General features: G+C 39.6%; 1 protein-coding gene across 1 annotated transcript in view; it reads right to left on the bottom strand.

The window, feature by feature from the left end:
• lrrc40 (leucine rich repeat containing 40) overlaps positions 1-13,939 on the bottom strand; it is an 87,585-nt gene that overhangs the window by 14,439 nt on the left and 59,207 nt on the right. The window contains exons 11-13 of the mRNA XM_078561255.1: positions 10,479-10,586; positions 3,073-3,183; positions 898-975 (exon numbers count right to left, since the gene is read on the bottom strand). Coding sequence (XP_078417381.1) covers positions 898-975; positions 3,073-3,183; positions 10,479-10,586 — 297 coding nt within the window. The remainder of the gene's footprint in view (positions 1-897; positions 976-3,072; positions 3,184-10,478; positions 10,587-13,939) is intronic.

Below are 13,939 nucleotides of genomic sequence, written 5' to 3'. Positions count from 1 at the left end.
CTCGGAAAGTGGTGAAGACAGGGCCATTGAATATTTTTAAGGCAGAGGTAGGTAGATTCTTGACTAACAAAGGGGAGTCAAAGATTATTGGGAATAGGCAGAATGTGAATTTGAGGCCACATTCAAATCAGCCATGATCTTATTGAATGGTGGAGCAGGCTGGAGGGGACGAATTGCTTATTCTTGCTCCTAATACTTATGTGCGCATAAAGTAAATCCATTTCTAACTGCCTGAACTGGAGAGGCAATGTTGTTTATTAATCTGATAAATACATCTGTGAAACTTCCCCAATGTACAAGCAAATAGAATGCGTTTGCAAAATCCAAGATGCTGTGCCACTGTTTAGTAGGAAAACAAGGAAATCCTTCACAGTATAAAAGAAAATCAGAATATTGGAATGTTTTTGTGAAACTTATAGCAACTAATTGAGATAGACAAAATTTATATTGGGTTTGTTTTAGAAGGAAATGCTGCAAAAATACTGCACTAAAAAGCCAATTTTCTTTTCTGAACATCTCTACAAATAAAACTAAGTTAATTTTGTTGCTTTCTACAAAGAGCATAGTTTTAGCACTTAATATACAGCTCCATTTTCATAATGAAAATTATTTCCAACAGGTAAGATACCCCATAATCCACCACTGTTACTAAAATGATGTTATCTGAACTTTGTACATAAATATACAATACTGTACTGAATATGATGTACTGTTTATACTACTTTTCTCAGCAAGACAGTAGAAACCATGCCATATATTGCATGCATACAGAAATTCAAACCCAGCCATGAGAAATGAAAGGGCAATATTTATAACTATCATTCAAAGAATAAAACTTGAATATTATTTTACTATTGCAGAGATAGTGACATTTCATTTTCTAAGCAAAATACTAACCTGTTAAAAGAAAGGATTACAGTTTGCAATCGCTGTAGTCTTCTTATTTCCATTGGCAATGAAGTCAAACTATTATTTCTTCAGAGTAAAAGATAAATAATTATGATAATCTAATAGTGACATATATGCTACAAAAAAGTAACTCTTTATAAAAAGTTTAATTTTCATATTTTCCTAACCAAATCTTCAAAATTTTATCTCAAGTAGGTCATGAATGTTTTACCAGTCACTTTCTCATAAAACGGAGCACAAAATTTCCCTTTCAGAGCAAGTTAAAACACAACATAAAACCATATTTTGCTTAAGGAAATCTTTAATCATAGGATGTTTGCCCATGCTGAGGTTATATTTATATAAAGATACTGATTTAATACACCTATTATTAAAATTACATTTAAATATCCAATTTTTTTTATCTGCACTGTCGATTTAACCTATAGTTTTGGGCTGCCAAAACGTTCCTGGGGTGGAAACCTCACTATTCTACTCTTTGGCTTTATCTCCATGGTTTCACAGAGCTCTGTGGTCTAAACACTAAATATATTCCTTTGCAGTTTAATCAAATAATTTAACTAATTTGATTAGTGAGGTTGACCTCCTGCTTGTTAAAGGTATTTTCCTTGCTTAACTCCATCTATCTGTGCCACTCCCTTCTGTGGCCTTCTGCCAATGTTGTCGACAAGCTGGGAGGTGCAAAACGTGGCATAAGGATAGCTCTCCCTCCATTTCCCCTTCATTAAAAAATTGACTGGTTCCCAAGTAAATAAAATGCCATTCTACTACAGTATGGCTGGAGCTGACAACCTGATAGGTGCAGAACAACAAGTACTAATGCAGGTTCATAAAACTATGATACACTTTAGGCACAATTTCTGAAAAACTGACACTCTAGATGAAGTAGAATAGTCACAAATTTAGTTTGAGAATACTATGAACCAAAAAAGTGAAATCATGTAACTTTGAGAAAATTATAAACTACACTGTTTTACATTGCTAATATGAAAGCAGAAAAGCCCGGTAGTTGAGCAATTATCTCTCAGATGAGGGATCAAAATTCATGCTTGGTCTTTTCATTTCTTCTCTGCCCAAGCTCCTTTGTTAAGTACCACTACCAGTATCTTGAAAACCTACTCTGTAACTAGTTGCTTACTTGTAGATAAAAGTGATCTGGAGAGAATCTCCCAAGATACAGCTCCACTGGGGAAGCACTAGCTTCCATTTATGTCATGACTGAACTCAAGAATTTGGGCACAGATTAAATTGCAGAGTGTGGAATTTACACTTAGGGCTGAATTTTCCTCCCGTCAAGGGGGTTGTGCAGGGACGGGCAGGAGCGAGCGCTTTACGTGGGCAGGCCAATTAAGGCCCAACCAGAGTGACGTACACCCGAAGCGCTGTGTGCTCTCTGTACAGGCGGGGGGAATTCCCTGAGTCGCATGCATACGAAAGTGCGCAGAAATCTCCCTAAGGCACAAAGGTGCCTCAGGGCGATTACTTTAAGTTTTGAAAAATGTAAATATCAAAAAAAATTTTCAGGACACGTCCTCTCATATGAAACTGTCACATGTGCTGGGACATGTCCATTAATTTTTTCAAAAAATTTTATTAAATTAATGAACCCTTTCATGAAACCTCATCCCGCCCTTAGATGAGGTTTCATGAAAAATGCGAAGGCCGCCTGGGCTCTTCACCTGCCTGCCAACCTTAAGGTTGGATGGGCAGCATTCTTAACAGCTTCAATTCCTTTGTTAATGGTCTTAATAGGCCTTTGACAGTTCAGCAGGCGCGCAGCTGACGTGGCTGCTTGCCCGCCGAACTGACAATCTAAATGATGCGCGGTGACGACGGGATGCATGCCTGACATCACCGCGCGTCATCTTATGCGTTGGTGAGTGGGCCCCGCCGACAGGAAAATTCTTCCCTTAGGATTCACCTACAATGAGTGTAATTTTTATCATGCATGATGGGATTATCCTAGATGATGATTTTAAGTCTTCCTTCATTACTCTAGCATGTTTCCAGCAGAATTGGCACATGTGTAGTTTTGGCCTCCGTGCTGAGGGAAGCAAAGAAATGGAGAGCTCATCTCCAATGAAAAGGATGTATTATTTAGCCCCAAAGTTACAAATGAAAATGGTAACAAAAACAAAAACAATTTGCAAGAATCTAGCATACCTAAGATCCAGATGAATCAGGTGCTCCAGTGTGCAAAGCTCTAAGGAAACAGAACTAAGCTTGTTGAAGCCAAGATTTACATCAGTCACTGTGGCCTTAAGTTCTGAAATCCTGTACAATAAGATAATATTTTAGGCATCATCTCAGTATCTTCATTAAAAAAAACCAACATGCTTTGACTAATTTTCATATTTAATTTTTGTTGCACTAAATGGAATCAACCTATTTTTCTTCTCTTTCTCACCCTAATCATGATCAATACTTTTGAAGTGGCTGTTATTCATGTGTAATTATTTGATGGCAGAAGGGAACGTTAAACTTCTTCACCCAAAGAATGGTATGAATTTGGAACTCGTAACCACAGGCGTGGTTGAAGCCAATAGTTTAGATGTATTTAACGGGAAAACTATACAAGCATATGAGGGAGAGGAAAATAGATGGTTACGATGGTAGACTTAGATGAGAAAAGGTAGGAGGAGGCTTGACTAGAGCATAAACACCAACATAGACTGGTTGGGCTGAATGGCCTGTTTCTGTGGTGTGCATCCTAAGTAATCCATTATCAACTCCCTAACCCAGCAGTCCTATGGTCAATCATGTATTGGAGGGGATATGAGAAAAACTTCACCCAGAGGGTGGTGGGTGTTTGGAATTTGCTGCCTGGTTTGGTGGTGGAGACAGAAACCTCAACTCTTTTAAAAGGTGCCCGGATCTGCACCTAAAGTGCTGTAACCTGCAATACTACGGACCGGGGGCTGGAAGGTGGGATTAGAATGGGCAGCTAGTTTTTTAATTTTCGGCCGGCAGACAAGCTGGGCTGAATGGCCTCTTTCTGTGCCGTAACTTTTCTCTGGTTCTATGTACCACTGCACTTTGAGGTTAGTTAAACACTAGGTATTAACCCTATAACATTCAATGGGTTGGTTAGTGCTGGATAAATTTATTCAACAATAGGGGAGCTGAAATATGTTTATTAATCTTGCTTTTCCTTTACCATTAAGTATTTGAACATTGATACATTGTTTTAAAAAAGCACCTATAACAGAAGAAACATCTCAAGGCATTTCATTGAGACATAAGCAAAAAAAAAGCCAAAACAAAGGAGCTATTAATATAGTGACCAAAGAGCAAATTTAAAGAGTTGGGCTTTATGAAACGTTTTAAAAGAAGGGGTGGTGTAGTGGAAAGACAGAAAATCCAGAGTCAAAGGCTGCACAAGATCAGAGGAATGCAAGATTCAAAAATTTTATAGAACTGGAAAGACGTTATTGTGATAGGGAGGGGTGAGGGAATGAAGAGATTTAAATCAGAATGAGTATTTTTGAACTTGGGACATTGGAAGGAAGAAAAGCAATGAAAATCAACATGGGCAATGTTGATGGGTGAATGAGATTTGATACGAAACAGGATAGAGAACATAAGAAATAGGAGCAGGAATAGATAATTTGGCCCCTCGAGCCTTCTCCGTCCTTCAATATGATCATGGCTGATCTTCAACCTTAACTCCACTTTTCTGCCGGTTCCCCATATCCTTTGATTCTGAGCCCCCAAAAATCAGTCTATTTCAGCCTTAAATATATTCAACGATGCAGCATGCACAACCCTCTAGGGTAGAGAATTCCAAAGATTCACAACCTTTGAATGAAGAAATTTCACTGCATCTCAGTCCTAAATGATCGGCCCCTTCTCATGAGACTGTGATCCCATGTTCTGGATTCCTAACCAGGGACAAACTCTGTGTTTACCCTGTCAAACCCTTTCAGAATCTTATTTGGTTCAATGAGATAGCCTCTTCTTCTTCTAAACTCCTGGGATTTACTTAGCCTCTCATCATAGGAAAACACTCCTATCCCAGGAAACAATCTAGTGAACCTTTGCTGTACCACCTCCAATACAAGTATATGCCTCCTTAAATATTGAGACCAAAACTGCGCAAAGTACTTCAGGTGTGGTCTCATTGAAGTCCTGCACAACTGGAGCAAGACTTCCTTATTCTTGTACTTTAACCTCTTGCAAAAATGGCCGACATGCTATTTGCGTACCTAATTGCTTGCTGTACCTACATGCTAACTTCCTGCGATTCTGATAAGAATTCTACAAGTACACCAAAATCCCTTTGAACCTCAACATTTAGAAGTTTCACACCTTATTGAAAAATATTCTGCTTTTCTGTTCTTATGACCAAAGTAAATAACATCACACTTCTCACATTATACTCCATCTGCCACCTTGTTGCCCACTCACTTAACACATCTATATATCTCTTTGCAGCCTCTTTGTGTCCTCCTCACCTAGCTCCTCATTCCCAACTAGCCTTGTATCATCAAACTTTGATAGATTACTCTCAGTCTGTTTGTCTTGGTCCTTAATATAGATTGTAAATAGCTGAGGACCCAGCACTGATCCTTGCGGCACTGCCAACTTGAAAATGCCCTTTGCTTTGCGTCTATTAACCAATCTTCTATCCATGTTAATACATTATCCCCCAACTCTATGAACCTTTATCTTGTGTTTTAACCTTCTGTGCATAACTTTATCAAATACCTTTTAGAAATCTAAGTATATTACATCTACTGGTTCTCTTTCATCTACTCTAATGGTTACATCCTCAAAAAACTCTAATAATTTGTCAAACATGATTTCCCTATTTGAAAACCAAGCTGACTTTGTCTGATCATGTTACGATTTTTAAATTCATTGTTAAGACTACTTTAATAATAGATTCCAGCAATTTCCCCAATGACTGATGTCAGGCTAATTGGCCTCTAGTTCCGTGTTTTCTCTTTTCCTCCTTTCTGGAATAGCGGTGTTACATTTACCAACTTCCAATCCGCTAGAACCATTCCAGAATCTTGGGAATTTTGGAAAACCAGAACCAACGGATCCACTAAGCTACAGCTATCTCTTTCTAAACCTAGGACCGAGGCTATCAGCTCCTGGGGATTTGTCGGATTTTAATTCTTCAAGTTCCGCTAATACTTTTTCTCTGCTGATATTACTGACCTAAAATTCCTCATTCTTATTAGCCCCTTAATTACCCTCCATTTCTGGTATTAATTTGCATCTTCGACTGTGAAGACAGACACAAGATATTTGTTCAATATCTCTGCCATTTCCTCATTCCTCAAAATAATTTTTCCTGTCTCTGCATCTAAGGGACCAACATGTACTTTAGTTACTACTAAAATAAAAGCAAAATACTGTAGATGCTGGAAATCAGAAATAAAAACAAAGTGCTGGAAATACTCAGCAGGTCTGGCAGTGTCTGTGGAGAGAGAAACAGAGTTAACGTTTCGAGTCGAATATGACACTTCTTCAGAGCTAGTCTGAAGAAGTTCTGAAGAAGAGTTATATTCAACTCAAAACGTTAACTGTTTCTTTCTCCATAGATGCTATCAAACCTGCTGAATATTTCCAGCACTTTGTTTTTATTTAATTTAGTTACTCTCATTCTTTTTATATACTTGTAAAAGCTCTTACAATTTTTAAATATTCTTGGCTAGTTTTCTCTCATATGCTATTTTTCCCCCTTTTTATCAACTTTTTGGTTGCTCTTGGCTGGTTTCTAAAACATTCCCAATCCTCAGGCTTACTACTATCCTTTACAACATTATAAGTCTCTTCTTTTAATCTAATATTATCCTTAACTTCCTGAGTAAGCCACAGATGGGTTTTTCTTGCTGAGTTTTTGTTTTTTAATGCGTTTCTTTTTGTTGAACATTTGAAATTGTTTCTTTAAATGTTTTCCACAATTTTTTTACCACCATACCTTTTAGTTTACTTACCCAAATCAATCTTAACTAGCTCTCCCTCATATCTATGCAATCGGCTTTGTTTAAGGTTAAGATTCTTGTTTGGGACTGGAATATGTCAAACTTAATATGGAATTCAATTACATTATGATCACTTTTTCCCAGCAGATTTTTTGCTATGAGATTACTAATTAACTCTGCCTCATTAAACAATGCTAGATCTAAAATAGCTTTATCCCTAGTTAGTTCCAGTCTGCAGAACTTTTTGTATGAGCTGAAGTTCATGGAGGGTGCAGAATGCGAGGCTGCCTAGTCGAGCATTAGAATATTCGTGGAGAAAGAAACAATGTTAATGTTTCAAATTGATTACCCTTTCTTTAGAATTTCTACTCCTTGCAAGTTCCTCTCCAAGCCACACCATCCTGATTTGGAACTGTATCGCTGTTACTTCATTGTTGTTGGGTCAAAATCCTGGAACCCCCTCCATAACTGCACAATGGGTGTACCTACACCATATGCAGCTATTCAAGAAGGCAGCTCACCATCACTTTCTCAAGGGCAATCAGGGATATGAAATAAATGCTGGCCTTACCAGTGATGTTCACAATCTCATCGAACCATAGAAAAGTTACGGCAAAGAAAGAAGCTATTCAGCCCATTGTGTCTGCGCCAGCTGAAAAAGCTAGCACCCATTCTAATCCCACCTTCCAGCACCTGGTCCAAAGCCTTGCAGGTTACAGCACTTCAGGTGCAGATCCAGGTACTTTTTAAATAAACTGAAGGTTTCTGCCTCAACCACCAATCCAAGCAGCTAATTCCAGCCACCTACCACCCTATGGGTGAAAACGATTTTCCTAATATCCCCTATAATCTTTCTACCAATCACCTTAAATCTGTAATTGACTTCTCCGTTAGGCGAAACAAAACTTTCCTGTCTACTCTATCTAGACCCCTCATAATTTTGTACACCTCAATCAAGTCACCCCTCACCTCCCTCTGTTCTAAGGAAAACAACCCTGGCCTACTCAATCTTTCCTCATAGCTGCAATGAATTTTAAAAATGATCTACTCTTTCTTTAAGACAAAATGAAAATTGAAGAACATTTATGCAGAGCCTGTTGCTGCAGCTATTTAATATGCTCCTGTTATGTGTATGCTAAGAAGTAACTACCAATTTTTTTAGGTCATCAATAAACAAATTTATGGAGATAGCAGAATCAAATAGAACATTTTCTGGTCTGCTAACAGAAGTGGCAGCAGCTTGCATTTATATTGCATCTTTAGCATTGAAAATTGTCTCAATGTTCCACTGGCCTCTGTTCAAGGGAGGCAGAAAGCAAGAAACTAGGCCAGTTAGCCTAATGTCTGTCATTGGGAAAATGCTAGAATCCATTATTAAATAGGTAGCAGCAAGACATTTAGAAAATCATAATATAATCAGGCAGAGTCAACATTGTCTCATGAAAGAAAGTTGTGTTTGACAAATTCATTACAAATCTTTGAGGATGTAACAAACAGGATGGCTAAAGAGGAACCAATAAGTGTAGTGCATTTGGATTTCCAAAAAACATTCAATAAGGTGCCGCATAAAAGGCTATTACAAAAGATAAGAGCATATGGAGTTAGGAGTGATATATTAGCACGGATGGATGACTGGCTAATTAACAGGGAACAGAGAGGTGGATAAATGGGTCATTTTCAGGTTGGCAAACTGTAACTAATCCATAGGGATCAGTGCTAGGGCCTCAACTATTTAAAATCTATATTAATGACTTGGATGAAGAAACAGACTGTACTGTAACCAAATTTGCTGACGATATAAATAAGTAGGAAACCAAGTTGTAAGAAGGATACAAAGGGTCTGCAAAGGGATATAGATAGGTTAAGTGAGCAGGCAAAATTTGGCAGATGGAGCACAATGTGAGAAAATGTGCTGTTGTCCACTTTGGCAGGAAGAATACAAAAGCAGAGTATAATTTAAATGGAGAGAGATTGTAGAATGCTACAGTACAGGGAAACCTGGGAGCCCTCGTACATGAATCAGAGTCAGTATGTAGGTACAGCAAGAAATTAATAAGGCAGATAAAATGTTGACCTATATTGCAAGGAGGAAAAGTCTTGCTACAAAATACAAGGCATTGGTGAGACCACAACTAGAGGACTGTGTACAGTTTTGGTCACCCTACTTACGGAGTGACATATTTGGATTGGAGGCAGTTGAGAGAAGGTTCACTAGGCTGATTCCTGGGATGAAGGGCTTGTCTTATGATGAAAGGTTGATCAGGTTAGGATTATAGTCATTGGAGTTTAGAAGAATGAAAGTGATCTTATTGAGACATAAGATTCTGGGGAGACGGGGGCAATTTACAGGGTAGATGCTGAGAGGATGTTTCGCCTCGTGGAGGTATCTAGAACTAAGGGACAGAGGTTCAAAATAAGCGGTCTCTCACTTAAGATGGAGATGAGGAATTTCTTCTCTCAAGAGGGCTATTAATCTCTAGAATTCTCTTCCTGAGAGACCAATGGAGGCTGGGTCATTGAATATGTTCAAGGCTGAGTTAGACAAACTTTTGATTGACAAGGGAGTCAAGGGTTATGGGGACAGGCAGGAAAGTGAAGTTCAGGCAATGATATTTTTGAATGTCAGTGTAGGCACAAGGGATCGAATGACCTACTCCTGCTCCTATTTCTTATGTTCTATAGTAAAGAAAACAGTTTTCAAGTAAAGATTAGAAGAGGTGACCAAAATTTTGGTCAAGGAGTGCTTTAAAAGAGTGAGATGAAGAGTAGTTCCTGAGGAGAATTCCATGAGGTGGGAGGGAACTGAAGGTACAGTTGTCAATGGTCAAGCAAAGGGAGGAAGGAATACACAGGATACAGATCCCAGGGCCTCCTTAGAGTACTGTCAGGCCCCAAGACTCCATTTTCCTGCGTTGCACAGCTCAGATTGTCTTTCCACTGCTCCTAAATCCCAGGGTTGCCACAATTAGCATTCTTGATAAAAACAGACAGAACAATCCCGTTCTTATAAAGACTCTGATTCATCATGAACAATTCCACAGGACATCAGCTTGCATATTAAAGAGATTAATACATACTAAGGAATGGTTCTCAACAAATATTAATGGATAATCTTGTGACGTGCTGGGGTTTAATGCATTACTTATACATTAACACAAGGATAAGTTCTATTTCGATTCGGTGCTGGATGGTAAAGCTAAAGAAAATTTGAAATCAAAATATTAGTTATTTATGCAAAAAGGTATCTTCAGTAAATTACCCCAGCACTCAAATTAAGAGCAACAGTTTGCAGAGAAAAAATTTCAACTCAGAAATTCTGATTCACCTAAATTTTACAAAAAATGTTCCAAAATGCATTTTTCCCATTTGGCTGAGCGCAAAACAAAACCTGAGTATCAGCAATGCTAGCTACTGAAAGGATACATCATTTTCTTTTCACTTGTCAATCGGTTCTACCCATTAAATGCTCTTTTAGTACTGAAAAGCATACTTTTAAACCTGATTTCCTTCTCTGTAATGTCCAAACACTATTCAGACTAAGCTCGTCAAAAATGTTTTTTTTTAAATTTCGCTGACGACTGTTTATTAAACCACAAAAACAAAATCACATTGCTGTAGGCATATTGCACATACCTAGAAGGGACTCCAGTGAGCAAGTTCTTACTCAAGTTCACAGTAGTGATGGGAATTCTATCAGGGGCATCAAATACTTCATCAGGAACAACAATGGCTTTCCTGTCACTAGATCAGGTAAAAACAAAATGTTTAATTTACTTCTGAATTTAAGTTACGAGGCAAAATTCTAAAATTTTTACTGAAATATATATTTGTATACAATTAAAGCAATTGTATACAATGTGTAAAGCTTAATTTGCATGCTTCTAGCTTATAAATTAAAGCTTTCTAATGATAGAGCCAACTGTCAAAACACATGTATATTCTCAAATACCAGGGAAATTTGTTAAGGAAGATTGGAGAGCATAAAGTGACTGTATATCTCTGAGGAGACTAGGCAGTACACTGAAAACATGGGCCAGAATGTTAAGCTCCCCACCCACCCCACCCCAGGCGGGTTCTGAGGAGGGGTGGGGGGAGCATGAAATTGCATGGACGTGATTCCTTCCAGGTTCCCACCTGCCCCAACCTCATAGCAATTTTACCCTGGGGCGGGTTGGGCCTCGGACAGGAAGCCCCTTGCCCCAATTGAGGCCCTTAACTGGCCAATTAAAGACCGTTTCGCACCCCCAGCCTCAATTTTTAGGCTGGCGGGTGGATGACACCTCAGGGGTGGAAAGACAGAAACGAAGAAAGGTCGATCTCGGGCGGGAAAGGGGGAGGGGAGGGGCACCTCCATCAGAAGCCCCCTTTTGACTGGGGACGCCAGCCCCTTAAGGCCCAGTGACCTCTGGACCTCCCTCACCTCCAGCCTATCCCTCAAGAACTTGATTTCCCCCCTTGCAGCCCCCCCATGCCTCCCTACCCTGACACTTACCTGGGTCTCCGGTTCCCTGGACTTAGGCCCTGGAAGCTCCGTGCGGTGCCTCTTCTGGGCACTGCAGCACTGGTTTTGGAGGGGCTGGGGAGACTTCCTCTGACTGAGGGGCAAAAGTCCTGCCTTATGCCAATCAATGCTCGTTAGAGCATAAAATAGCAGCGGGGCTCTCGGAGTTGGCGGGGACGTGTTCCCACCATTCTACAAATTCAGCCCATGAGGTGTCAAGCCCTCTCCAGGGTGCTATCTCACCTCATTCTGAGTTGCATCAAGTGCAGTACAACTCTGCTCTTTAACTATTATGCTAATCCTCTAGTTTAAAAGCTCATGTCATTGCAGTTTAAGTCAGGGGAACACTGGTGGAGCCATTTTGCCTATTAAATCTGAATTTATGGAAACTTGTTGCTCAGATTTTTCTGAATGTAAACTTTCAAAGCACTCAAAGACAATGTTCATTAAAGAAGTGTTATGATCTCAATAGAAACCAGTAACTTTTTTAAAAAACAAGAAATACGAAATCCCGGTTATCTACTAAAAGGCAGCCGAGAGGAGACTTGATAGAGGCATTCAAGATCCTGAGGGGTATAGACAGGGTAAATAGTGAAAAACTGCTCCCACTCTCAAGGGAACATCAAGAAATAGAGGGCACAGATTCAAAACAATTGGCAAAAGGAGTACATGAGGAAAAGTTTTTTCACCCAGAGGCTGGCTGGAGTCTGAAACAAATTTCCTGAAAGGGTGATGGAGGCAGGTTTGATTGAGGTTTTCAAAAGGGAATTGGATTGCTACCTGAAAAGAGAGAATGTGCAAGTTACAGGGATAAGGCAAGGGAGTAGGACTAGGTGGAATGCTCTTTCAGAGAGCCAGTCTAGACTCGATGGGCCGAAAGGCGTCCTTCTGCACCATAAAGACACTGTGATACTGTAAAAGAACTAAGCCACAATACTCTAATTTAAAACATAATAATTTTTACTATATGAGTCAACAAAGCAAAACCTAAATATTATCTATCCTATGCTCTAATATCCAGAATTAACAAGAGTTAAACATGAATTAACAGACAAATCATAGTCCAATATAAACTACAAATGGCATGTTAAATGGCAGATGCCATTTAACTAAGACAGATCTTACTGGCTCAGCAGTCCAATCAGATTTCAGTGATCACACTCAGTCACAAAGTCCTTCAAACTCTGTCTTCCTCATGAAGAATTGCTGCTCCTATCCTTCTAGGCGCTAGTCTGATCCCCAGCCAACAGCAGTGCACAACCAACCTGGGTTCCATAGGCAAGGTCTTCACCACAAATATACATGTCTGCAGAATCTGCTCAGCTTGGTCTGAATGGGAAAGATCCACCTATGTTATATACCAGTAACAGAAACAGCTGCAGCAACTTATTCTCAGCTTCTGGATCTGGACTTAGTCTTCTTCAACTTGCTTGTTCTTCATCGCTGGACTCAACAACTGCTACTGCCCAGCTTGGGCTGATCTGTGTCCTTTTATATCTTTCAACCAATTCCGTTTGCCAGAAGTTTTGGTTGCCAAACCTCAAGTTTGTTTTCTCTATTAGAAACTGGGAGGGTCAGTTTCCTTTCAATGTTTACCTGTTCTGTTTCCCTTTCTGTTTTGTTTTCAGCTCTGTTTCTGTTTTAGTTAGGGTCTGCCTCAAAAAAATACACATTAAAGTTACTAACATTTACTAGTCCACATCTCAGGATTTGAATGATATTGATAAAGTACAATATCTGGAAAAGCATAGCATATTATTGGGTTTACACTTATCTTCCATGCAATGAGAAACAGTTTCAGCCACACGATTGCAAGAGGAGGCACCAAAGTGCTGCATTCCCTCAGATTATGGGGGAGAATTTTCCTCCAGTCAGGGGGGTTGTGCGGGGGCGGGCACGAAACCGATCAGTGCCCCGAGTCGGGGCCTGCACTCTTTTGCATATTTTAAGTTTTAAAAAGGTAAATGGTAAATAAGAAAAGAAAAAAATTAAAGACATGTCCCCTCATGTGATATGAGCTGGGACATGTCAATGAATTCTTATAAAAATTTTTATTCAATTTATAAACACTTCATGAAACCTCATCCCGCCTGTGGATGAGGTTTCATGAAAAATGCAAAGGCCGCCTGGGCTCTTCACCTGCCTGCCAACCTTAAGGTTGGATGGGCAGCTCAGTTTATTGCTTTAATTAGTTTTTAAATGGCCTTAATAGGCCTTTGACAGTTCGACGGGCGTGCAGCCGACTCCGCTGTGTGCCACCCGAACTGAAAATCTAAATTACACACGGTGATGTCAGGACGCACACCCGATGTCACTCCGCCTCATTTTACGCCTCAGCGGGTAGGCCCCACCCCCGCTCGCCAAACCAAAAATTCTGGCCATGGAGTCACACTGGGCTCTGATTACATATCTTCTGGATTACTTCAAGAGTAGCATTGGCAGAAGAGGGAAGACATATTGGACATGTTCCTGATTTTGAGTAGAGCATTAGAAAGGTCACCTTCCCCAAAGGCTTACAGGCAAATGCTCTACCCAATATCATACACACTTATAGAGACTAACTAATCTAAAGATCCCAAACAGAAAATTGGTC

Source organism: Cetorhinus maximus, chromosome 17, assembly GCF_964194155.1.
Source record: "Cetorhinus maximus chromosome 17, sCetMax3.hap1.1, whole genome shotgun sequence".
Lineage (NCBI taxonomy): Eukaryota > Metazoa > Chordata > Chondrichthyes > Lamniformes > Cetorhinidae > Cetorhinus > Cetorhinus maximus.
This window is presented reverse-complemented; position numbering and strand designations above follow the sequence as displayed.